At 36.4% G+C, this 23,733-nt stretch overlaps 3 protein-coding genes across 3 annotated transcripts; 1 reads left to right on the top strand and 2 right to left on the bottom strand.

The window, feature by feature from the left end:
• Positions 1–633: 633 nt before the first annotated feature.
• On the bottom strand, positions 634–2,976 carry LOC107762517 (uncharacterized). Its single transcript, XM_016580877.2, has one exon. It carries the CDS (start codon positions 2,635–2,637, stop codon positions 922–924), a length of 1,716 nt encoding a protein of 571 aa, XP_016436363.1. The 5' UTR covers positions 2,638–2,976; the 3' UTR covers positions 634–921.
• Positions 2,977–3,844: 868 nt separating this feature from the next.
• On the top strand, positions 3,845–4,433 carry LOC107762519 (uncharacterized). Its single transcript, XM_016580878.2, is given in 2 exon segments — positions 3,845–4,183; positions 4,186–4,433. Coding segments are annotated over 2 exon segments (339 nt in total). The 5' UTR covers positions 3,845–3,993; the 3' UTR covers positions 4,335–4,433.
• A 2,421-nt stretch (positions 4,434–6,854) lies between these two features.
• On the bottom strand, positions 6,855–20,552 carry LOC107762516 (uncharacterized). The gene is made up of 16 exons (XM_016580876.2): positions 20,303–20,552; positions 20,040–20,225; positions 19,188–19,367; positions 16,777–17,185; positions 16,438–16,556; positions 16,286–16,363; positions 15,616–15,756; positions 15,049–15,093; positions 13,652–13,818; positions 13,447–13,525; positions 13,297–13,379; positions 12,585–12,714; positions 12,157–12,289; positions 9,446–9,582; positions 8,826–9,018; positions 6,855–7,558 (listed from the first exon to the last, which is right to left on the bottom strand). The coding sequence occupies exons 1-16, from the start codon at positions 20,420–20,422 to the stop codon at positions 7,353–7,355; spliced, it is 2,406 nt and encodes an 801-aa protein (XP_016436362.1). The 5' UTR covers positions 20,423–20,552; the 3' UTR covers positions 6,855–7,352.
• Between the last annotated feature and the right edge of the window lie 3,181 nt (positions 20,553–23,733).

Raw genomic sequence — 23,733 nt, 5'->3', positions numbered from 1 at the left:
AAAGTTCAGTTTCATATACCGCCTAAAGACTTGGGAGTCATATCATTTATTTCCTTTTGCTGCACATAAAAATAGATTACATTTTTCAGACCATGTCACAAAAATAGTCACCAACATAGCGGCTGCAGAATTTACAAAAAAATATGTTAAAAGTTTTCATATTTGTGGAAAAAATAGCGTGACAGTAACTTGTAACCATGCTAGAGATTACACCTTGGCCAACATCAATTTTCTCATGCTCAACATTCTACCTATTTTTATTTTTTTTTAAAATTAACCTCATCAAGAAAAGAATGGTTAGTCTAAGGATGTCATTATCTAGGCTTGCCTCTTTCCTCATAGAAACTGCTAATTAAGAGACAGAGGAAGGCATTCAGCCCAAACCCCTCTTACCAAAATGGAGGTACATTTGAAGTTGGAAGACTAAATTGGAACTGAACCATGATGCTGAACATTAGAAAAATTAAGAATGACACTGTAGCAAAAAGAATTTCAGACTATTTCTGTATAAAACTAGGTAGTACAATACAATTAATGATTACTTAGAGAATTACCTGCAATTGCCTTTTAAGTGTCTTTTTTTATATTGTTAGTACATAGAACTTATACTCTAATACAAAATAGTGAGAAAGCTTGAGATAAAGGAGATATTCAGCCATTTCTGTAACATTAATTCCAGTAACAAAGAGTAAGCTTAAGGCAAAAATACAGTAAATGAACATGTTTCATCTGACATCTTTAAAGCCTACTATGAACCAATTATCGTATCTCAAGTGGTTATTAGTTGTATAAAGTTCTCCATCTGACCGGCAGCATGAGAATGTTCTTGTTGATTTGGTGTATTAGCATTTGCTGATGAATAGATAGCCTTTATTAGTTTCTCATCCTGTGACCCAATATTGACCCATCGTTGTGAAAAATTCACTGTACTAATATATCCTCAAGTTCGAGCTCATATTGCATAACAAGTCTTTCAACAGTATTTCTACTTATTACTTGTTTAAGATGCAATTCCTTGAGGACTATTGATGCAAGCTCCTTGTGTTCTTCATGTATGATCCCTTCCACTAGAATGGTATATGTTATCTCATTGGGCATATAACCTTTACTGATCATGTCCTCAAATACCTTTAGCGACAAGTCTGTTCTTCTTGATTTGCATAGACCAAGCACAAGTGCATTGAAATTGTCAACATCAGGCCTATATCCATTTTCCTCCATGATGTAAAATACATCAACAGCAGCAACCAACATCTTCTCCAAGCACAATCCTCTGATCAACGATGAATAGGTGTAAGAGTCGGGATTGAATCCATGGGCTGTCATTTCATACAAAAGCTGAAACGCTGCAAATGTGTTTCCTTTCCTACACAGACCAGAAATCACGGCTCTGTAGAAATCATGAGTGGAGGAGCTCTGCTTAATCCTCAAAGCCTGGAGAATAGAAAAGGCCTCGTGCACCACTCCTTCCTCGCAAAGCACAGCAATGGAATTGTATGTTCCTTCGTTAGGACTACAATGTCGTTCTAACATTTGGTCAAGACACTTAGTTACTGCATCCACTTTCCTGTCTTTGCAGAGACGCGCGATTATAGGGTTGTAGCTAGCAGCAATTGGCTTGAACTGTTCTCCAAAGTACATTTCGTCCAGAATCTTGAGGGCGTGATCTGTTTGGCCGTGAAGAGCAAGGGAACTAATCAATATATTGTACGTTACTATTGATGGTGAACGTTCTTCTCCAACCATCTCCGCCAGAAGCTCATTTGCTTCCTCCCAACGTCCTTCAAAGCACAAGCTCCTCAACAAGATATTATAGCTAACAACATTAGGATTAAACCCTTTCGATGGCAAGTTTCTAAAGAACTCTTTTGCTTCATCTATTCTTCCTTCTTTACACAACCCAGTTAAGAGAACATTGTAACTAACCAAATTAGGCTTCCCACCCTTGGCAATAATATTTTCTAAAAGCAACATTGCTTCATTAACCCCTTTTTCTTTATAAGTAGCCTCAAGCAATATGGAGTAGGTATATGCATTTGGTACCAACCCCTTTTGCATCAATTTTTCCACAAATTGAAGGCTTTTGTTCAAGTTCCCTCGCATACAAAGTCCTCTTATAAGAGAATTGTAAGTGACAGTATTAGTAGGGTATCCATATTCTTCCATTTTATCAACCAATTGCATAGCATGACCAACATTTCCTCTCTTACACAAGTTATTTACCAAGAAAGTGTAAGAAGCAGCATCAGGTATAGTACCAGAGGTAACCATCATTTCCATAACTCTAGCAGCTTTTCTAAGTTTATTACAATTGCAAAGATCATACAATAGTTGAGTTGCATGAGTCTTATCAGGCTTGTGGCCTTTCCCAACCATGTATTCTAAATATAGAAAGGCATCATAAAGTCTAAGTTCTTTGTTTCTTGGGTCATTCTTGCCAGACCTCCAGTTGGGCAGAGTGAAAATATTATTTAGAGGTGGGCTTATTTGGGAAGAAGCAAAATTTCTTGAAATGGTCTTATTAGAGTGGAAAAAAGGAAGGAACTTTGGTATGTGGGTGAAGAATCCACAAGAATTTCTTGCATTCTCAGGTGATGGATTTGTTACAGTGGACACTGAATTTAACGGGACGGCCATGAAATCAAGAAAATGATTGAAGCCTAGTTTAGAAAATTGCACCAGAAAGGAACCATAATCAACAGAAAGGTAAGGAAACAGTAAAAAGGGACATACAATAGCGGTTTATAGAGAATCTATGCCATTCTTGATCAATGGAACAACGAGAGCCTTTTCTTCTCCGTGCCTGTAATTGTACTATACTCAGTTCCAAGAAAACTGTTTTTTTTTCTTTTCTTAATTGAAGTTAGTAAAAAGGAGTAGAGCTACATCTGTTGCGGGTCGAGTATGTCCACTCCCTCCCAATGTTATCCAAAAGATGGGTAATGATAGAAGTCCCCCCCTTTTTCCCGAGATGTTCTTTTCTTTTTTTCTCTTTGCGGGTCTTTTTTATATGCTCCATCCCTCCTTTTTACATAAGTTTACAATTTATGTAAACTTATTTGATACGAATTTTTTTCTAAAAAAAGGAAGATTTTTGAATTTTTTATATAAAATAAGGTATATTTTATGTGATAAAATTTAGATTGATTAAAGCAGATGGAGTATAATAAGTTTGTTCACCTTTTAACAAACTTAGAAGACCAAAATGCTCATGAGTATATTTAAAAACCTATTTTACACTCATTCCAAACAAAAGGAACCATTTTTGTCATTTTCTCTAACTTGTTTCATATTATCTTCCACATTCACTATGATAATAGTTCTCCTTTATTTTAATCTATCTAAACTTATTTGATTGGATACAAAGTTTAATGAAAGAGAGAAGACTTTTGAATTTATAGTATAAAATAACGTACATATACCTATTGCATAAAGTAAATTGTTATCAAATGTGAAAAGAGATTATTCTGTTTTTAATACGGACTAAAAATAGAAATATATTCACATAAGTTAAAATGAAAGAGTAGTATATATTTTGAGTTAATATTTAAACGTTGTATTCATTGAGATACCATATCGTAAATAGTGAGACGGAAAGGAGTAATATATATGTTAGGTTACTAAAACTACTAAAGTATATAGGTTTTTTCTCTTTAAAAGTTTTGAGTCATTAGTGAGGTATGTCATATGTGGATCATTTCTCGCCAAAGAAGGATAATGTCATAAATTTGTTTATGTTGTTCTCAAATTTGAATTCGATAACATTTGTGCTAATTCTTCAAAGAGCTAAATACCCTTGGTATAGCTGCTAGCAGTACGTAGCCTATTAGGCAACAAGAAAGACGGTCCACGTCTTCACAAATAGATCACACTTGTCTCCCTTTCTTATATAGAGAAACATGCATGCCTCGCTGCAGTTCTCATATAACTAAACTGAGTGCATCACCAATCTTATACCTAAAGTAAAATAGAGAAGCAATATATTATAAAATCATGGGAAAGAGCAAAGATGATATTACTCAAGCAAGACTAAGTGAAGATGATGCTTTGAGAATAAGGTACAAAGCAGGCACCCCTCTTGAAGGAGGAAAGATTGCTGAATCTCATCAACCTGATCTCTTCTCTAGTGCTCGCAATATTCAGAATCAACAAGACAGTAAGATTGCTCAATCTCAAATCTCACAGTAAAACAAGCTGAAGAAGTTTCTGATCGGGGAAAGGGTACTACTGTCTATGACGACGATGATGATATGGATAAACATCAGCCACCAGCAGCTGCAACTCTCATGTTTGATAGTAAGACGGCTGATAATTTGGCATCAAACCCTCCTTAAGCTGGAACTTATAAACCACAGCATCACCTTTTTAATTAATTTTCCTTTTCTACTGTATTATGAATAATAGTAAGTATTAGTATTAAACTTTTAGCTGCTTCTCTCTCTCTCTTATTAGGAGATGCGGGTCTAACAGTTTTAACTTAATTAAACACGACGGATTCATTTGTTGAAGAACCTGATCATTACCTATGGACTATATATAACAAACTTTAATTATGTTTTGTTAAAAATCTTTAACGGATTCAATTTCTATAAGTGTTGAGAGGTGCACTAATTGTATACGTTGATGCCATCGCAGAATCACTTACTCACACAAGTTATTAGTTGACATGTTAGTTGAATGTTGTTCTTTTCAATTTATCACACACTGAAAGACCAAGGGATCAACACACACAAAATGATTTCCTTAATACATGGGAAAAAATGATGTCGTTAATAGCGTCATCTCGCCATTTTCCATGTAGCAGGAAATTTTTTTTCTAACAAAAGGAAAAACTTAAATCTCATTTATGCAAGAGTTTCCTCTACCATGAAAGTCTGGGAGAAGGTGGTGGAGGCGAGGGTGAGGAAGACGACGTCTATATCCGACAATCAGTTTGGATTCATGTCGGGCCGCTCTACTACGGAAGCTACCCACCTTTTTAGGAGGTTGGTGGAACAGTACAGGGATAAGAAGAAGGATCTGCATATGGTGTTAATTGACTTGGAGAAAGCGTATGACAAGGTTCCTAGGGAGGTGCTCTGGAGATGTCTTGAGGCGAAGGGCGTGCCGGTAGCCTATATAAGAGCGATCAAGGATATGTATTATGGAGCTAAGACTAAGGTTAGGAGTGTGGGAGGCGACTCGGAGCATTTCCCGATTGTTATGGGATTACACCAAGGCTCTGAGCTTAGCCCATTCTTATTTGCCTTGGTGATAGATGCTTTAACACATCATATTTAAGGGGAGGTGCCATGGTGTATGTTATTTGCTGATGACATTGCTCTAATTGACGAGACGAGGGCAGGTGTTAACGAGAGATTGGAGGTTTGGAGACAGACTCTCGAGTCTAAGGGTTTCAAATTGAGCAGGTTTAAGACAGAGTACCTGGAGTGCAAGTTTAGCACTGAGTCGAGGGATGTAGACGGGGACGTGAGGCTTGGGTCACAGGTCATCCCCAAGAGAGATAGCTTCAAGTACCTTGGGTCGGTGATTCAGGGGGATGGAGAGATCGACGAGGACGTCACTCACCGCATAGGGGCGGGCTGGATGAAATGGAGGCTTGCATCTGGAGTCTTGTGTGACAAGAAAGTGCCACTGATACTCAAAGGTAAGTTTTATAGAGCGGTGGTTAGACCGGCAATGTTGTATGGGGCAGAGTGTTGGCCGGTTAAGAACTCCCATATCCAGATGTTGAAAGTAGCAGAGATGCGGATGCTGAGGTGGATATGCGGGCACACTAGGATAGACAAGATCAGGAATGAAGATATTCGGAGGAAGGTGGGTGTCGCCCCTATGGATGACAAGATGCGGGAAGCGAGGCTCAGATGGTTCGGACACGTGCAGAGGAGAAACATCGATGCGCCGGTGAGGAGGTGTGAGCGGTTGGCCGTGGTGGGCACGAGAAGAGGTAGAGGGAGACCTAAGAAGTATTGGGGAGAGGTGATCAGGCAGGACATGGTTCGTCTGCAGATTTCCGAGGACATGGCCCTTGATAGGAAGGCCTGGAGGACTAGCATTAGAGTTGTAGGATAGGGGTAGTAGAGCTTGCCTTTCTGCATGCCGGGGGCGAGGCGGGGTTGGATTGGGGTTGATCTTAGATGGTTTGCAGTTTATGTTGAACCCACGCTATTCTTGTTGTTTATCTTAGATTCCCTAGACTCTGGCTACTGTTATTGCATGTCATTCATCTTTTGATTTTTATGCTTATGTAGTTTTTATGCTTATGTTACTATAATAATTTTTACTGAAGTTACTAATGAATTCTTTTTACTTCTTATTTTCCTTGTTTTTCTCTATTTCCGTCATTCTGAGCCGAGGGTCCATCGGAAACAGCCTCTTTGTCCTACCAGGGCAGGGGTAAGGTTTGCGTACACACTACCCTTCCCAGATTCCACTATGTGGAATCTTACTGGGTAGTTGTTGTTTCCTTAACAATTATTCCTACTCTTACCGATAATACTTCTTTCAACGAACACTTGAGAGATGTTTTCAAATTTTACTGCTCAAAAAGAGCATTCCAATATTATACACACTTATCACTAGAACTCTATTTTTATACTTATCATTAACGATAATAATATTTTTCTAGCCTATAATTTTCATCATGTTATTATCACGATTCATGCACCTATTTTGAACACCAATCATAACCGAAACACGATAAAAATAAAATAATAATCTTCATAAAATAAGACATAATTCCATGCCAAATGTACCAGAAGTGCAACTTAACTCCACAAGGAATCGACAATCAATGGAAAGAAAAAACAAGACAGATCATCTCTTCGCCTGAGAATTGACTTGTAAGCCAGTTACGCTCATAAGTCAGGCAGTTGAAATGTTCATAAACCAAAAGCTCAACAGTTCAACAGCGAGTCTAGTGCGCTCCATGAATGTTACACAGAATCATATACTACTAGGCACAACATGACTAACCGAAGAAGCATTTGCTCAAGAGATAATTCGTACATCTATTCAGTATTGAAATTCCTACTATCTTTGCAGGCTCATTAAGTTACATGTAAAAAAAAATATTAAGCATCCAGACTAAACTCATGCTACCAAAATTTTCAAACCCACTCAATCTGGCCATTTTTTCTTTAACTCAGACAGCTCTATGGAACGGCTGATTCGCTTCTTGGACCTGATTATAAGTGGACTCCACCATTCACACCCTGGAGCTGCCAGCTAGTAAGATATGTGCAGGAATGGCAGCTCTCTCAGCTACAATGGGTTAAATCCCAATGATGACAACGACCTCGGTTACACCAGCGATTCTGCCTTTCAACAAAGCTCAACTGGACTACAGGCGATCATTCAACTGCACTACTCCTCTTCTCCAATAATGATTCAAGAAATAGCGAACACAATTTAGTAAGAGGAGGAAGATTGTGAGATGGTCCACTAAATAGAGTTTCCCAATGCCTTTCTGATGGCACTGATGTGATTAATGGAGCTTGTTTTTTCTTTAAGCTAAATTCTGGTAGGTCCCCGTAGATAGATGCATAACCAAACTTTCCTGCAGATAGGATGAGCATATAGTTTCATCAGTCATGACAGTCATATTTCATGCGAGTCAAAAACGGATTGGGTCTCAAATGGGCGGGTTGAATATGAGTTAACCCATATTTTCTTGAGAGGGAATTTTTTTTGAGAAGGTGTTAACCCATATTTTCTTGAGTGTAATTTTCAAGTGCAATTTTTTAATTTTCAGATTATTTAGACATAAGCTTAACTGGAACAATATATATTCTTCATTATTAAATTTATTCAAATTTGACTATCATATTGTAAATTTAAGTTACTCATGCTTAATGTACTTCAAGCAATATCACTAATAATATATGACTTTGTGCATTTCCCACTTTGTTCATATATTGTCTTCAATCCAATATAAAACTAAACAAATTCAAAAATATATAATAATAATAATAGTACTACTAATAATAAAAGGAAAAAGAGCAAAAATCTGAATTCTTAAATATAATCTTGAGTACCTTTTATTTAAAGTCACGTAGTACAAGTGATTAAAAAAAATTCTCTTAACATGTACTCTTGAAAAACAAATGGGAAAACTATACAAATTTGCTTCTGGTTTTTAAACTATTTTTGGTATTTAAATATGCACCTAGAAAGAACAAGATCAACAATAGCCCAGTTAAATCCCCCCAGAAAGAACAAGATATTTTCTGCAAAAACTTCTACAGAATACTAAACAATACTTACAATGTTTAGTAGGAAAAAAAATATTCACATAGTCAACTATACTAAGAAGAAACAAATGAAGGAAGAGGAGTTCAAAAATAATAGTATCAGGTATCTTAGTGAGCAAAAGCTGGAAGACAACCCATTAGGCTAACCCATATTTTACCCATGAATACCCATATTTTTACGGGTTGAATATTGGTTGAAGCCTAAATTTTACCCAACTTAAATATCACTCATCCAACACATTAAAATATGGGCAGATTGGGCGGGTTGACAAAATATGGGCTCATTTTGCCAGCACTAATCACAAGACATCATGCAGTAATCATACATCTTTACCTCAGGGCACTCTATCATTTTAAGGCTTGTAGTGCCCCTTAAAGTTTCTAAGAACAAGGTTTTATTTCATATACTTTGGTACTGGCTCAACCCAAGGTAGTCTGAAGCACCTTGCCACACATAAAATAAAACCACAAAAGGCACCTGTATATCACCAGAGTAATAAAGGCCAGAAACTGAGATGCATAAAAGCTTTTGACATATTAGACATGAACTTAGGCAGACAAAATGGTACACACCTGTTTCCTCAAGATCAGTGAGACTTCCTCGGCTAATCTTATGTATGTGGGTGTGACTGTTGAGTGGATCAAAAAGAGCATATTCATGATCACTGTTTAGGTAAGCTAACAGCAACTGCACTGATTTGCCATCAGTAACACCACCCTCCGAGTTAGGACGTCCGCGAATAAAAGCAAGTGAAGCACCTTTTGCCTATAAAGAGAAAGAATGAGATGCAAACAAAGTAAAGACATCCAGTTCTGACCCCATTTATAGATGGCATTTCCGCCTTAGAAGAAAGACTAGAAGATGCATTATGTCGCCAATGTCTGAACTAAACTAGAAAGGCAAGAAACAGTGTCAGAAAAATACACACAACACAACTGCAAATGGCGTCTTCTGAAGATTGAAGGTGACAGCAAAATAGAAGAGACGCAAAAATTCAACACAAAAAAACATCTGTACACCAGGCGCAGGAAACACGAGAGAATGAAGATAGATAAAAACAAAGACAGGGAAAAGGTAATTATTTTCTCAACAGCCTTCACAAGATCAAGATTCACCACCACTAACATCAAGTTCCCAACTGAACTTCGAAAAACAGAAAAACAAACTCAAAATTGAGGAGAGGAATCATTACCTTTTTTACAAGCCAGCTCGCTGCGGGAACAAGATCTCCAACATTGAATAATAAGATCACCCCATCCGTAGATCCAAATGACTTTGGACCAAGGGCCAGGATGGCAAATAAAGAATCATCGATCGCACAAGTTACAGCTGCAGCAATCAGTAAGTACTAGTTGGATGAGACATTGACAAATGAATTAAGGTAATGTCTGACACATTACATAACAATATAAAGGATTGTGCAAACAGAACCCCCTGGCAACAAGTTTATCATTAATTACTAGACTTCTTCGGACCTTTTAGTTTTGAGTACTAGGCGCAAAATTTGGAAACATTAGCTTAGTTTCTGAGTATCTTTTGGTCATTTGCCGATTTCTTATTCCAAAGCAGCAAATTAATTTTTTGGTACTGATTTCATTAGCACGAAATAGCTTAAAATTTCCCCAAAAGTTCAGTCTGAGTTTGGCATTAAAAAAGAAATAGCGCACTAGATGTAGTCCAAACCATGCAACTCTAATACTTATCATAGAAGTGCAGTGAGATATGAGGAGAGCCTACAGCAAACAAAATCTCCCCCTGATGAATATGACCCCTTGACCTAGATATTAGTCATCAAAGTTTGGGACTTTGACCCCTCCACGATATATAAAGAATATCACAATGCATAATCTAATATGGGTTAGACTATAGAACTAACTAATCAGTACGTCCAGCAGCCCTTGGCTTCAGTTAACTTCTAGGAAGATTATTAGATTCCATGTGCATAAGATTCAAATTCAAGAGCCAACCTAGTATATTTGGAAGTAAAAATTATAAAAACTTCAAAAATGTGGAAATATGATTGGCAATTACATTTAGATGGGATTGGTTCCGAAAGCAAAAATCTGAAGTGCACTTCATAATATTTAAAAATATAAACATATATGAATTTAGTACTATAACGATCAAATTGCACTTAACATAACTAATTTCAGTATTCATATACAATAGTGCCAATATTAATCCAATTCCTCGAAGTTGAGATTCGAAGAACTGACCTCTTCTCCTTAGGATCATTTTGTGTGTAATTATTTAAGTGCACACTTCTAGCAAGCGCATGGCTCCACTTCTGAACCGATAATCCACTTCGCATTGTTTCAGCGCTTTAAGTGACGAAGCGGTGGCTTTTTATAACACTGTCTGAAGCCATTGTCTCCATCCTTAATTAAGTCTATTTTTCTCATGAACTAGAAGCAGAAACTTAGAAGTAAATGATAAGCCTCAAGATATTTGGAATGAAGTTTTAAAGGGGTGGTAAAATAAGCTTGCAAGATGGAATGCAAATTATGTATCTCTGGGAGGTAGATTGATATTATTAACTCAGTTTTTCCTACCTACATGATGTCTTTATTTCCCTTACCAGCAAGTGTAGAAAAGAGGCTAGAAGGCAAGGAAAGAAAGAGAAGAAAGCGATCCATTTAGTTAAATGGAAGACCCTTACTATTAGCAGCAAAAAGGGGGGTCGGAAGTCGGGAATCTAAGAAAGCATAACAAAAGCCTCTTACTAATAAAAAAAATGCCTCTTGATGAAGTGGTTGTGGAGATTTCCAAAGGAGGAGCAAGCACTATGGGCAATGTGACTAGGGTAAAATATGGAAAGGTAAATTTTTGGATGACTAGAGGGGTTAACACTACTTATGGAGTCTGTCTCTGGAGATCCAAAAAGAATTTGTGGCCAAGACTGAAGGATAAGTTGAGTCTTAACGTGAAAGATGGAAGGAAAACACAATTGTGGGAGGACAACTGGTAGGGTGCCGGAAGCTTAAAACAACTATATCCTGACATCTATAATTTGAACCAATAACAGGGGGTTACTTTGAATGAACTTTGGTCTACACAAGGTTGGAACCTGACTTCCATGGGACCCCTACAAGACTGGGAGGTGCCCAGAATAATTGAGTTTTATAACATTTGGAACAAGGCAAAGGACTACAGGAAGGTGGAGATACACTCAGATGGTAGAAACATATTAGTGGTATTTACTCAGTCAGCTCAGCATATAAAGATTTGAACCAGGAGGGTCCTCAACTCAGTTTATGGCCTTGGGAGCAAAACTACAAAGTAAGGGTGCCTTACAAATGGCATGCTTTTCTTAGTTGGTGGTTAGGGAAGCCGTCCTTGCTCAGGAGACCTAAGGAAGAGGGGTATACCAATTGTATCTGGGTGTTATTTGTGTGGACAGGATGCTTAGACATTAGCCATCTGTTTCTACATTGTAAAGTGACCAACCAGCTATGGGATTTGTTCATAAACCTCAGAGGTACTAGATGGTTAGTGCCAGGGAGAACCTTAGAACTCTTACTAAGCTGGAACTCAGGGGCAAGCTTTACCACAGACTAATACGGATGGAAAATTGTCCCAACAACTATTTGGTGGACAGTTTGGAAGGAAAGGAACTCAAAATGTTTTGAAGATATAAGCAACCCTCTCCAGAAAATCAAGATGAAGTGTATTCTGCTTTTTTGTTTTTGGTGTATTATGATGTTTCAATTCTAGATGTTTTAAGCTCCTTGTAAGAAGAACAAGGATTGTATTTTTGTTTCGTTTGATGTAACACTCCTATTTTGGTTTCCAGCATATACTCTGCTGATGACGTTATGGATATACTAGAAACATTACCTTCTATAAAAGGGATTACGAATTATCATAAACTGCCAAAGCATGAGAAACAAGAGATATACAAACCTTCTATTTTAAGCTTGTAAGACCATACTACAGACAGCTTTGACATGCTCCAAACTGATACTTGTGCATTAGAACCTTGTGATGTGGTTACAATATACTCTGACTTCCCAATAAATGCTAAGGAAGAGATTGGCTGCACAAAGAAAATAGTTTAAATGAGAAAATATTGTACAGATCAATACTATGGAACAAATAATAGAGGTGTACAAAGTACCACAAGAAGAGCATCAAATCTGCAATGGAACTTTCTGGGCAGTAACTCAGAATTGAGTCATAAAGAACAACTTGAGGTAAAAGGATTCAAATACTAGGTAAAAAGCTTTCTTTCACCAAAGCAAATAATTTAAATCTTGAACTCAGAAGTGTCAAATTGATATTTTCTGATAGGACAAAAGAGTAAAATTGATACTGGCATGTCAACAACTTACCTCAAGACTCTCCCCAACTGTCGCCACAAGAATATTCTTCTCTGGATCCCACAATGTAATAACTCGTTCTGCAGCTACAGCCAGCACAGAACCATCTCCAGAAAAGGCAGCAGCTGTCATTGCCTTTTTTCTAAGGGGAGAAAATCATGTCAAACAAGAAAATAGAGGTTTTACCGATTCATTATGTTGTAGTCATTAACATTGGCAGAGTACAAACAAGCAGCCATAAATCATACTCCCTCATTTTCAATTTATGTGAACCTATTACTATTTGGAGAGTCGAACAAAAAAGAAATTGACCACATTTTTTGCAAATACTTTTTAAATATTTTTGAATTGTCAACTATTATAACTCATAGTACTTTTTATGTGGTTTCTAAATATGTAAATTATTTCAAAAAATTGAAAACTCTATTTCCGAATTCACACAAAAAATTAATCAGTTTGACACGCACTACGAAGGTTCGCATAAAGTTGATCGCTAGGGTGCTAAGTAACCATCTCATGTACAAATGAAATGATACTGAATGAACCGCAAAGAAAGAGATGTTTTCATCTCGAATCTCTTTTCTTAAACAGTTAGGATTTTTCTACATGGTGGTCAGTTTTTATCTCTTTGTAGTCATTTTTCTTTAGACATTCTACAGTAAACATGATAGAATAAAACTAACCATTCAACTTCTCTATAATGTAAAATTTAAGGCAAACATACTTGTAAGAACCAACAGAATGGCATGTCCATCCAGCATTTTGCATCCGCTCTTTTTGTTGCATCTCCTGACTGCCTACCCAAACCTACCAAATAACAAACTGTTATTTAAGAATGGGTAATTTAGCAAGTCAGTTGAACCCATCTGCTTACCTTGAAATCAGCACCCCATGAAGTACTAACAGCTATGTTACGCGAAGGGTGGAAAGCGATGGATGAAATACCAGAATCTCTGCAAACACAGCAGAGCTTGAAAGTCAATTCAAAGGAACCTGGACTATAGGTAGATTTTACAGGAGAAAAGTACTGCCTAGTTTATTAGAGCACAAGGAGCTCCAAGAATTAGACAAGAGAAAACCTGTGGGGCTCATAGACAACAGTGGATAAACTGAAGTCTTTATTTGAAGAGCTGCATGACCAGAACTTCAGACATACAAGACCTCCTATTCCTTCTTCAGCAAGCCTGGTTTCTACAGTAATCATGATAGAACCCTCTGGAGAGAGGGCCACCAAATTCACTACCACCTGCAACAAATGGAAAAAAAAACTTTTCAACGCTCAAAACTTTTAAACAGCTTGTTCATATGATATTAATTTCAAAAAAAAAAAAACTACTGTTTTACATAGAAGGGCTTCTAACCATCTAGGCAATTTGTCCCAGGAGTCTATGTTGTCATGTATAGTATGAAGACTATGGAACCCAAGATAGGAGCGTAATAGTTAAGATGTTTAGTGATGCAAAGCACAAGGCAAAGTACAACAGCCAAATTAATGCCAATATTGGCCAAGTTTTTTTCGTTCTTCACTTTTCCTAGGAATATTTGTTGGAGAGAAAAGTTTTTGATAGCCAATACAAAAAAGGGAAAATCCACATTCTGGTCTGAGCTCTTGAACTTCTAGCCTTATTGAGTTTGGTTTCTGCCCCATAGTGTGAAGTATTTACGACGATGCTGGAAGGGACAGAAAGTGGGGAGAAGAAGAAGAATATCTTGGGAAAGAGTTGTCCATTATGCATTTTTGTGGACTACCTGGTTAGAGAGAAATAAAAGATGTTTTGAAGGGGGAAAACAGCATAATTTTTTGTAAAGAATAGATGCTTACAAAATCTTTATTTTTGGATTAAGGGTAGCTTAGATCATATGGATTTTGTTGAAATTTTGTAGTATATGAATTTAGAGAGGTAGTTGTGACACTGTAACTACCCTTCTTGACATGTTGCAGTACCTTCTTGGTACTATTTAATGAAATACACTTCCTGGATTAAAAAAAATACTTTCTGCCCCAAACTTGCGCTCGAAATCTGGGAAACTAAGGTGATGCATGGGCTCTTACACAGACTGAAAGACGCTGTTATTTCTTATCACATATCAGTTTTCAAACATCTCGTAGGACCACACGTGCACCTACATTCATGAGTATCATGTAAATTCATTAGTGTCATATTAGGTTCCATTTCCAATTTTTGGCATGAAACTTGGTGCAAAAGCACATGATACGAGGCAATAGACAAGCTGAATCAATTTCTTAGGTTATTTAATTCTAGGATGTAGGGAATGTTTTTTTTTCAATTCTAGGTGTACGAATTTATGTAGTTGAAGTGGACTAGTCGAACACACAGAAGACGAACTTTTATTCATTCACACACACACACACACAAGCATATCGAAAATTATAATACTGATCCAAATACCGGGATATAGCTGTTCAGGATTTCACAACTAAATATGAAGATCAACCAGGAAAAAAATTCTATACCGTGACTTCATCAGCTGGTTGGTGGCTTCTTTCACAAACTTGAACCTACAAATGTACAGATTAGGAAAAATCAACAGCCAACTCTAGTAAAAAGAGTACATACTTCAAGCAGTACTGCAAGAGGAGAACTGCTTGCCAAATGTACATCTACGTGTTTAAATGTTTGCTCTTCCCTAATCCCCCTCCCTCCTCCCCCACTAATATTTGAGTATATCTAAAGCTTGCCTGTAAAATAAGAATGCATAGCTCCTACTCATAAAGGTGGGAACAACAGATGTCCATAAAACCTACAAACAATTAAGGGCAAGTAAAGGTGAACCCCTCTTATGAATCAAAGTGAAAGGCTAATACTCCAGGGACGCAACCATGTAAACTGACCGAAACAAAAAGATAGAACCACAGGAAGGTGTGCAACTGAAAAGAGGATAAAACAAAATTAGGTTCCAAGTTCTTTTTCCTTTTCCAATTTTTTCTTCTTTTTTGTGATGGTGGGTGTTAATGGGGGAAGTTTAGTGCTAAATGGAAAAGAAAATATCAACTCATGCCACTTATTTTCAATCCATTTACCTCAGAAACCTCACGGTCATCGAACAAGCTATAAAACTGGACACAGTAATTTTCTGAACGTATGGCAACTAGCCCGGTAGCAGAGTTAAAAACAATTCCTTCAGATGAGCCATCGAACGTGTCCAGGAGTGTGCTACGAAGCTGCAAATTAAAGCTGTAAGGACTCCCAAAGGGCAAATTTTAATATATTATATCAAAATATCAGGTAAGATGGAGATAAGTGTTTTGAATGGATTAACCAAACACAAAAGCAAAGACATTATAGTACATGCGCAAAGAGGATCCTCCAACCACCGCAACAATTAGGCTGGAGGGATCTTTAGCATTGCTCATATAAATACGGTTCATAGTTATGATAACCAATCTACAAAAAGACCATATAAAGAAAATACATACGAATCTAAAAGGAAAATGTGAGCTGAAAGTAACAGGTATGGCTGTTTGTTCTAGTGCTTGGAAACAACACACCGAAGCTTTCTTATCCAATTTTCTTACTATCTGATGCTCATCTTATATATAAACAGCATGAATGAACCTGGATCTTTTTCCCTTGATAAGTATTATAAAAACAGAACAATGTCCTAGAGAAATGATGACAGGCATGAAGTTTTTTCTCCACTCTTAATCTTTTCGAATAGTGTTTTGCCTCAGAGAGAGGAAAAGAACAAACCTTGATTCCTTGAATGGATCTCAATACCTCCATCGAAGGCATTTTGAGAAGGTGGATTTGGTTATCTGCACAAGATATCTGGAAAAACTTACTTAGTAATAAGAACAAAATCCAGTAGCAACTACCTTCACTTTATAGACAAATATGCTTACAGAGGACAGAGAAGGATCAGATGACATGGTAAAATACAAAAGGGGGGATCCTATTCGTGGGAGAAATTTCTGCTTCCCGGTGTCTAACTGCCAAACCACAAGAACTCCTTCCTTCCCACCTGGATCAAGTTAAAAAGTTGCTAAAGTTAAGTAAACATCAAATTGATATAATTCATGTTGTAGTCTAAATTCCAAGTAAATAAAAGAGATGTGCCTAAAAAGTTCCCACTTTCTATGATGTTTCAATGCAATAAGTTATGCACGTGAACATCCACATCAGTACAAGGTTTTAAACTCGTCTTTACACAACCAACAACGCTGCTTATATTTACTTTATACCTGAGTACACATAGGCACCATCAGAAGAAAAAAAGAGAACTTTCACTTCTGCAGAATGCCAATGCCGTGTGGTACAAGAATCAGCATCATCGTTTCCCCTAACTCCAGGCTTTTCCTCCACATCCTTCATTAGTCCTCCATTTCTCTGTTTATTACCAGATGGTAAATTCTGCTCCCCAACACCGCTCCATATTAAGATCCTTCCTGTTACATCTCCAGCTGCAACAATCCTCTCTGTTGGATGAAAAGCTAGAGTGCTCAAGGTTTTCGTATGATGTAACCTGATTTTCTGAAGCACTGCTTGATCAGAATCTTTTGCTGGTATTTCCCATATGCGAAGCTTGCGCTTGTCACATATGCCCATGTATCTTCCAGAGGAGCTAAGTGTTATAGATTGTGCGTCTTGACTCTGAGAGAAATTATAAACTTTGATCATTCTCAATCACATGCAAAAATGCCATTGTAGGGTTTACTTTGTAAAATACGATAAGGGTAAGTATTTGACTGTGGAAAAAACAATGATGTGAAAGATCGTCAACCTTTCAAGGAAGAAGATAATCTAGTGTAAAACAAGAAAGCTTACTGTCAGTGACTGATGGTATGGACTCTCTAGAAGCAAAAGATAACTCAAGACAACTTCTACACTAGCTAGAAAGAGCTCGACATGAAACCACTTATTTTGTGCCGCATGACACTTACAAAAATTGTTAGCATTAGCTTGTCTGATATGTTTTTTATAAGCTAGATAACATTTTACTTGTGATGGTATCTGATACAAAAATACAGAAAAAGGTAACTTCATAATGCTTTAACTAAAAAAGATTTGTTTTCCCAGATTCCTATGAATTAGCTAAACTTAATGCATGCTTTCCGAAATAGCACCATGCCTCTCACTGCAATCTTTTACATAGAACAACCTAGGGCATTTTCACATAGAACACCTTGGCAGATGACAAGGGAAGATGATAAAATGGACTAAGAATTGCATTGAAATACAACAGGAATTTTTGGGAAATGAAAGAGAATCTACAGGTGATTGTCATAACTCATAGTTCTTCAGACATCATTAACATCAATTTTGAAAATCTATGAATTGTCAATGTCAGACATGGTCATAACTCTGCCAAATTAAAGTATGCTTAATAACATAAATCTATGAGATGGATAACAAGTAGCAATGCAAAATTAGCATTTAATTTCTTTATTAACAAACTTGATAGATTTAAAACTACAATGATATACAAGGTTCTGAGATATCTGAAAGTCTGATACTTTTAATGAACTAGATTTGAGTATGGCAGCTACAAGAAGCTACCCAATACTAAGTTCTTTTTTTCTTTTTCCCTTGGGAGGTATGCTGGTGTAAATTTTATGCTTTAGAGACCATGAACTCGTACTGTCGTACATAAGATTCCTCTTCCTCAACTTTTGGACATCATTTAGCAGAGCAAATGATGATGGGACAACATGATAGAAATGGATAAGAATCGTGAGTACATTAAAAACAGAATTATTGCAAGAATACCTCTGGATACCAAATCTAAGCTACAACCTATACAACAGAATTATTGCAAGAATACCATGATGTACACACATTCTATAGTTTACGGTAACAGCTGATATCACCTATCTATATCAGTAACAGCTGCAACCACGTTATGCATTCTAAGGAGCCATTTTACCTCGCATCACATATACCCATCCAGATACCCCAACTCTTTCTGTCCCAAAACTAATAAAAGCAATCAGAGAAACAAAGAACAAAATGAGGACAACGAATAATGTCTACAGCAACTTATTATCCTTTGCATAGTAAATCATATTGAGCGTCTGCAGCTAAAATAAACTTGCATGCGAGAAAAAGAGCCAAAACACTTGCACCAGAGGGCCGAATGAGAAATCTTTAATTCCTCTATCCCAAATTAAGAGCCGTAGTTTGACTTGGCACAAAAAACAACAGCAGGACTGAAAAGGTAAGTATTTACTGTTTGTTGGGAAAACATGAGAAATCCTTTTTAAAAACTAAATGGAAAAAGAGGTTGTATTGAGAGGAATTAAAGTGAGCCTGACATAACCTTTATGTGTTATGAAACACATTCAAACTTCCCTTCGAGGAAAATGGACACAGCCTTATGACTGACCAGAATTCGAGACAATCTTCACCGAGTTGAGGAAATATATTCACAACAGATTTCAATTTGGGATATTCTAATTTGACACATTCCAGAATATATTCACATTAGATTTTCTATTTGGGACAATCCAATTTGGCGCAGTTCGAAGTAAAACCATCCTATTGCACAATCTTTTTTTATAAGGAACCATCTTAGATTCTTAGTGCACAAATTCCAACAATGAACATATAATTTTTCTTCCTGGATAAAAGAAAGCATGGCAGACATTTTTTATACCTCCGCCAAAGTCACTCCACCAACCAAAGTAGACTTGGTTAAGTTACACTTCCTTATCTGCCAGCATAAAGCATTACCCTCTCCTTGCTGTTCTTTGAAGGCTCTGGTAGATACATATGCAAAAAGATCAGAAGGCTTTTCGCTACTCTCTGCAGGTTGGGATAATAAACCTGGAATCACCTGATAAAGATGACAGAGGGATGATCAGATAGATATGCGGAACACTAGCACAACAGAGTCCGATAAAGAGACATTACTAGACCTGAGCAGTAGTAAACAACCAAAATAAAGCAACAGCAAAGGCCTCGTCATGAAGGATTGTCATTTTGTTCGTGTATTATGCATTTCATGAGCTTTTCCAGGATTGACTGAAAAATTACACATTCCTGGTCTCTAGGAACCTACCATTTCCTCTAGTAGGAAACACACTCACAGCCAACTACTCCTAACTTTGTCCCATTTAAATACTTGTGTGTTTGCCTAAATATTATTCCAGACACTCTCAAGCATCGGCATAGCATTTATTTAGCAAATTAGAACACCACTGGCACCTGAATTACCTGATGCTAGATCCTTTGCTTCGCTAACAATCCATTTTCTCCTTGTAAGTTCATTTTTTATTTTTATTTTCATATTGTCAACATGTTCTTCAGAAGATTCTCAACTTTAGCACTGAAATTGGCCGGATGCAGAGTCGTATTTCAAGCTTGACGTAACTATATAACGTACAACTGCCAAAGTGACCAGGTAAGCATAATTTAGATGCAAAACACTAGTGGTTATGCCACAAAACCTGCAAAGCACTTCTTTAATCCATCTTTAAATAGTACTCTGAAAGTGAGAAGCTGTTACCATGGAGTAAATGGGGAACTGGGCATCAATACTTTTCATCAGCTCCGGCACTGAAAAGTCCCAATATTTGATGGTACCATCATGTGACGCTGTCCAACAGTAGCACAATATTTTGCCTGCTGGAGTAGTAGACGGTACTACAACCACCGAAGTTACCAATGCCTTATGACCTTCTAATTCAGCAATCTGTAAAATAAAAATAATTTAACAACTTACAATACCTTAAACAACGCATTTTTTGCTGCCGAGAAAAGTGAACGAACCTGTAAGCCAGTGGAGGTGCTGAAAACAGAAACGGTGTTTCCTGTGCATACGAGAAGTTTCTTTGCATCGTTTGAAAATGCAGGTTGTGAAGAAACCAAGTTTCTTCCACCCGTAATCATCTTGAGCGCTCTCCTCTGCTAAAAGAAGAACAGTGATTTAGACGAATTGATTGCGTTTTTGTTTTTATTTTGAGAGTTTGGTCTTCTTTCCAAAACCCTAAACCCTACCTGTTCTAAGCCTTTAAAGGTTGGTTATTTTACACACATTCATGTGTTTTTGTATGAATTACGTTCAGAGACTTCTAGTTTCATTAGTTGTGCCTGCCTTCCCTTTAAATTCTGAAAAGTTTCGTATTTCCACCCATGCTTCAAAAGAATTTTACTTTAGGCCAAATACATACTTCATAACCATGTTCGTGCTATAAGGACAATGTATTATAATTTCGAGATAAAATATAATATGATTTTATTTTATCTCATATTTGATAGAATTTTAATTTTAGAATTAGCAATTTTAGAATTTTTTTTATATCACAATTGTTATCTTATTTTTATACCACTATCTATGGAAGGCATTTGGTTTGTGTTTTAGTTATAAAGAGATTATAATGCATAGATTGTTTATACGAGATTAACAATATGAAGTCTATTATAAAAAGAATAAATAATGCATTGATTGTTATGCAGTAAGAATCGCTTCTTTAGAAAGTACCCATTGCGATGACATTTTTTTCTTTAAATGTTCTTATCAAAATATTGCTAATACATGTATTACTTATTCTATGGTTTATCCCGTATTAAATAATAAATAGATTTTCACATAGGCCAAATGCATAGACGGACCTTTAAAGTTTGTATCCTTTGTTTAGATACCTCATATAGAGATTATACCTATTAGACACTTCAACACTATTTAAAGTGAGCGTATTTAACACCTTATTCATAGCCATGAAAATGCGATGCTTGTAATTCACACATTGATACGGTGGTAAAGTAACAAATGATATTGAGACACATGGTTTTGGACATTAATAAATAATAAAAAGTGCATGTTTTTTAGTTTGTTTGCATATTGTTTCTTATGTGAGTTGCGGGAGATCACATAATTTTTAAAGTAAAAATATGCTCATTATGTATATCTTATTTGTAGGAACGAACTCGCTCGGAAAAGAATCAAATAGGGAAAAAATTGACAAACAAAGAGTTGAAGAGAAAGGTCTGGGTAGCAAAGCAAGGTTTACTTCGCCAGACCGGGACCGGAGCAGAAGAAAACAACAATTGGTAGCAGTTTGGGTCGCGCATCTGGCCGCATCCTGAGCTTTTCCAATCTGAAATTTAAGAGGTCCAATTCGCCCCGTACAAACCCTAGTGGATATAAATACATATTAAAATATCTTTTTGAGGGGAGACACTACTTTAGGGTTAGACAACACCTTTGGAGGCAAGAATACGTTAGAACCAAGGAAGAAGATTCAACCACGAGTTTTTCCTTTCTTCTTCCTATTTTCTATTGTTGATTATGAATTTTAGTATTGTATCTCTACATATACGAGTAACTAATTTATTATCTAGAGTTTTGATTGAACCTTTTGGATGATGGATTCTTGTTACTTTTTAATACTCCCTCCGTTTCAATTAATGTGAACTCATTTGACTGGGCACGAAGTTTAAGAAGAAAAAAGACTTTTGAACTTGTGGTGTAAAATGAGGCATAAGTATTTCGTGTGGCTGTAATCATTGCATGCAATTAAATTGTTTCCATATATGTAAAGGGGTCATTCTTTTTGGCAAGTACTAAAAGAAAAATAGGTTCATATAAATTAAAACGGAGGGAGTATAACTTAGTCTTTGAATTTATTTACTTGTTCAACTACGTGCTTATTTCACTTAATTGAAAGTTCATCAATTGAATGTGCCTATTTATTATGTATTGCCTGGGAAATAGTACATATTTAGGTGGTTGTAAAACAACGTCACTCATAACTTATGGGAGGAATCAATATGTCGGGTTTAAAGGTGGCTTTAGGAATAACCAAGTCTGGACATGGTCATAGTGAGCGGTAAGGTAGTTACAGCTAGTGTAGTGTGAAAAACTATGTCTAGTAAATTATTGTAGTTGTTCGGGATAAAGTTACGAAATATAAAATGCTCGTGATCATTGGAAAATACCTAGGTGAAATTATATGAGATATAGTAGTAAGGATTCCGCCAATTGGGGAAATCATAACTCTAGGCCTTCTTAATCTTATATCCAAATTTGAATCTCTTTAGTTGATAGATTTTTACTACTTTCTAATATTTGTTAGTTAATTAGTTTAAAATAAAATTGTAATTTTTATAATTAGATTTGAACTTGTATTTCTTAGTGATATTCAATAACTGTAGATATGCCTTAGTTCTCTGTAGTATTCGACCTAGACTCTTAGATCAGATTATATTTGCAGCGATCACTTATCCTTTTTAGGACTAGAGTTGGGAGTGATCAAATTTTGATGTCGTTGTTGGAGAAATAACAGTATAGTTATTGTTGTAAATATTGTAAGAGTTCAAGTTTGAATATTTACTTTATTTTATTTTATTTATGATTTGAGAAACATGTCATCTTGGAATTTATGGTAGTTTAGATGTTGATAGTTCTACTTTTGATCTTTTTATGCACATTATAGAGGAAATTATTGTGTGTCAAAACTGTCAAATTTTATCGGGAGCGAGTTATATGTACCAACTTAATCTTATGTGTGATGCATGTGGTGGTTAACATGATCGCTTTTATGGTTGTGCTTGTATTTCTTATCCTCCCCCAAAATTGTACTATGATGATTTTACTTCATCTTGTGAAGTTAATAAGAACAAAGAACGAGGAAATACTGACCTAAGTGAGATCAATGATATATTAATGTGCCTTGTGGACCAAAATAATGAGACACAATTACAGATAAAAGGGAAAGAGGTAATTATTCACAACTTAGAGTCAATTGGTGGAAGATTTTCATATTCAATAAGCTAATATTTTTGGATAATGTTGAGAATAGTATGAATTAGAATCAGTAATTGATATTCTGATGGAGGAATTAAGAGTAGAACATCGGCAACCTACTCAATTAGAATTTGGGGATGCCGATGTTAAACAAATGATACTAGAGTCAACCAATGACAATAAGGATAAAAATTTAGTTGACTTTAGTATCGTCGGTGTTGAGGATGTTGAAAGTCCCGAAGTTAATATATTTGAGGGCATTGGTTATCACTCCAAGCATTTTTTCAAATTATATTTGGATGATTATAAAGTCATCTGAGCCAATTGAAGAGTTAAGGAATGAGGAACAAGGTGCCTATATTCTGAAAGATTTCGTATAAAAAAAATAGGATTACATACCTCACCTAAAGGCCAAGAAGTGTAGAGTACTACATTAGTTTCTTGGGCCAGTTAG

Source organism: Nicotiana tabacum, chromosome 18 (genome assembly GCF_000715075.1).
Source record: "Nicotiana tabacum cultivar K326 chromosome 18, ASM71507v2, whole genome shotgun sequence".
Lineage (NCBI taxonomy): Eukaryota > Viridiplantae > Streptophyta > Magnoliopsida > Solanales > Solanaceae > Nicotiana > Nicotiana tabacum.
This window is presented reverse-complemented; position numbering and strand designations above follow the sequence as displayed.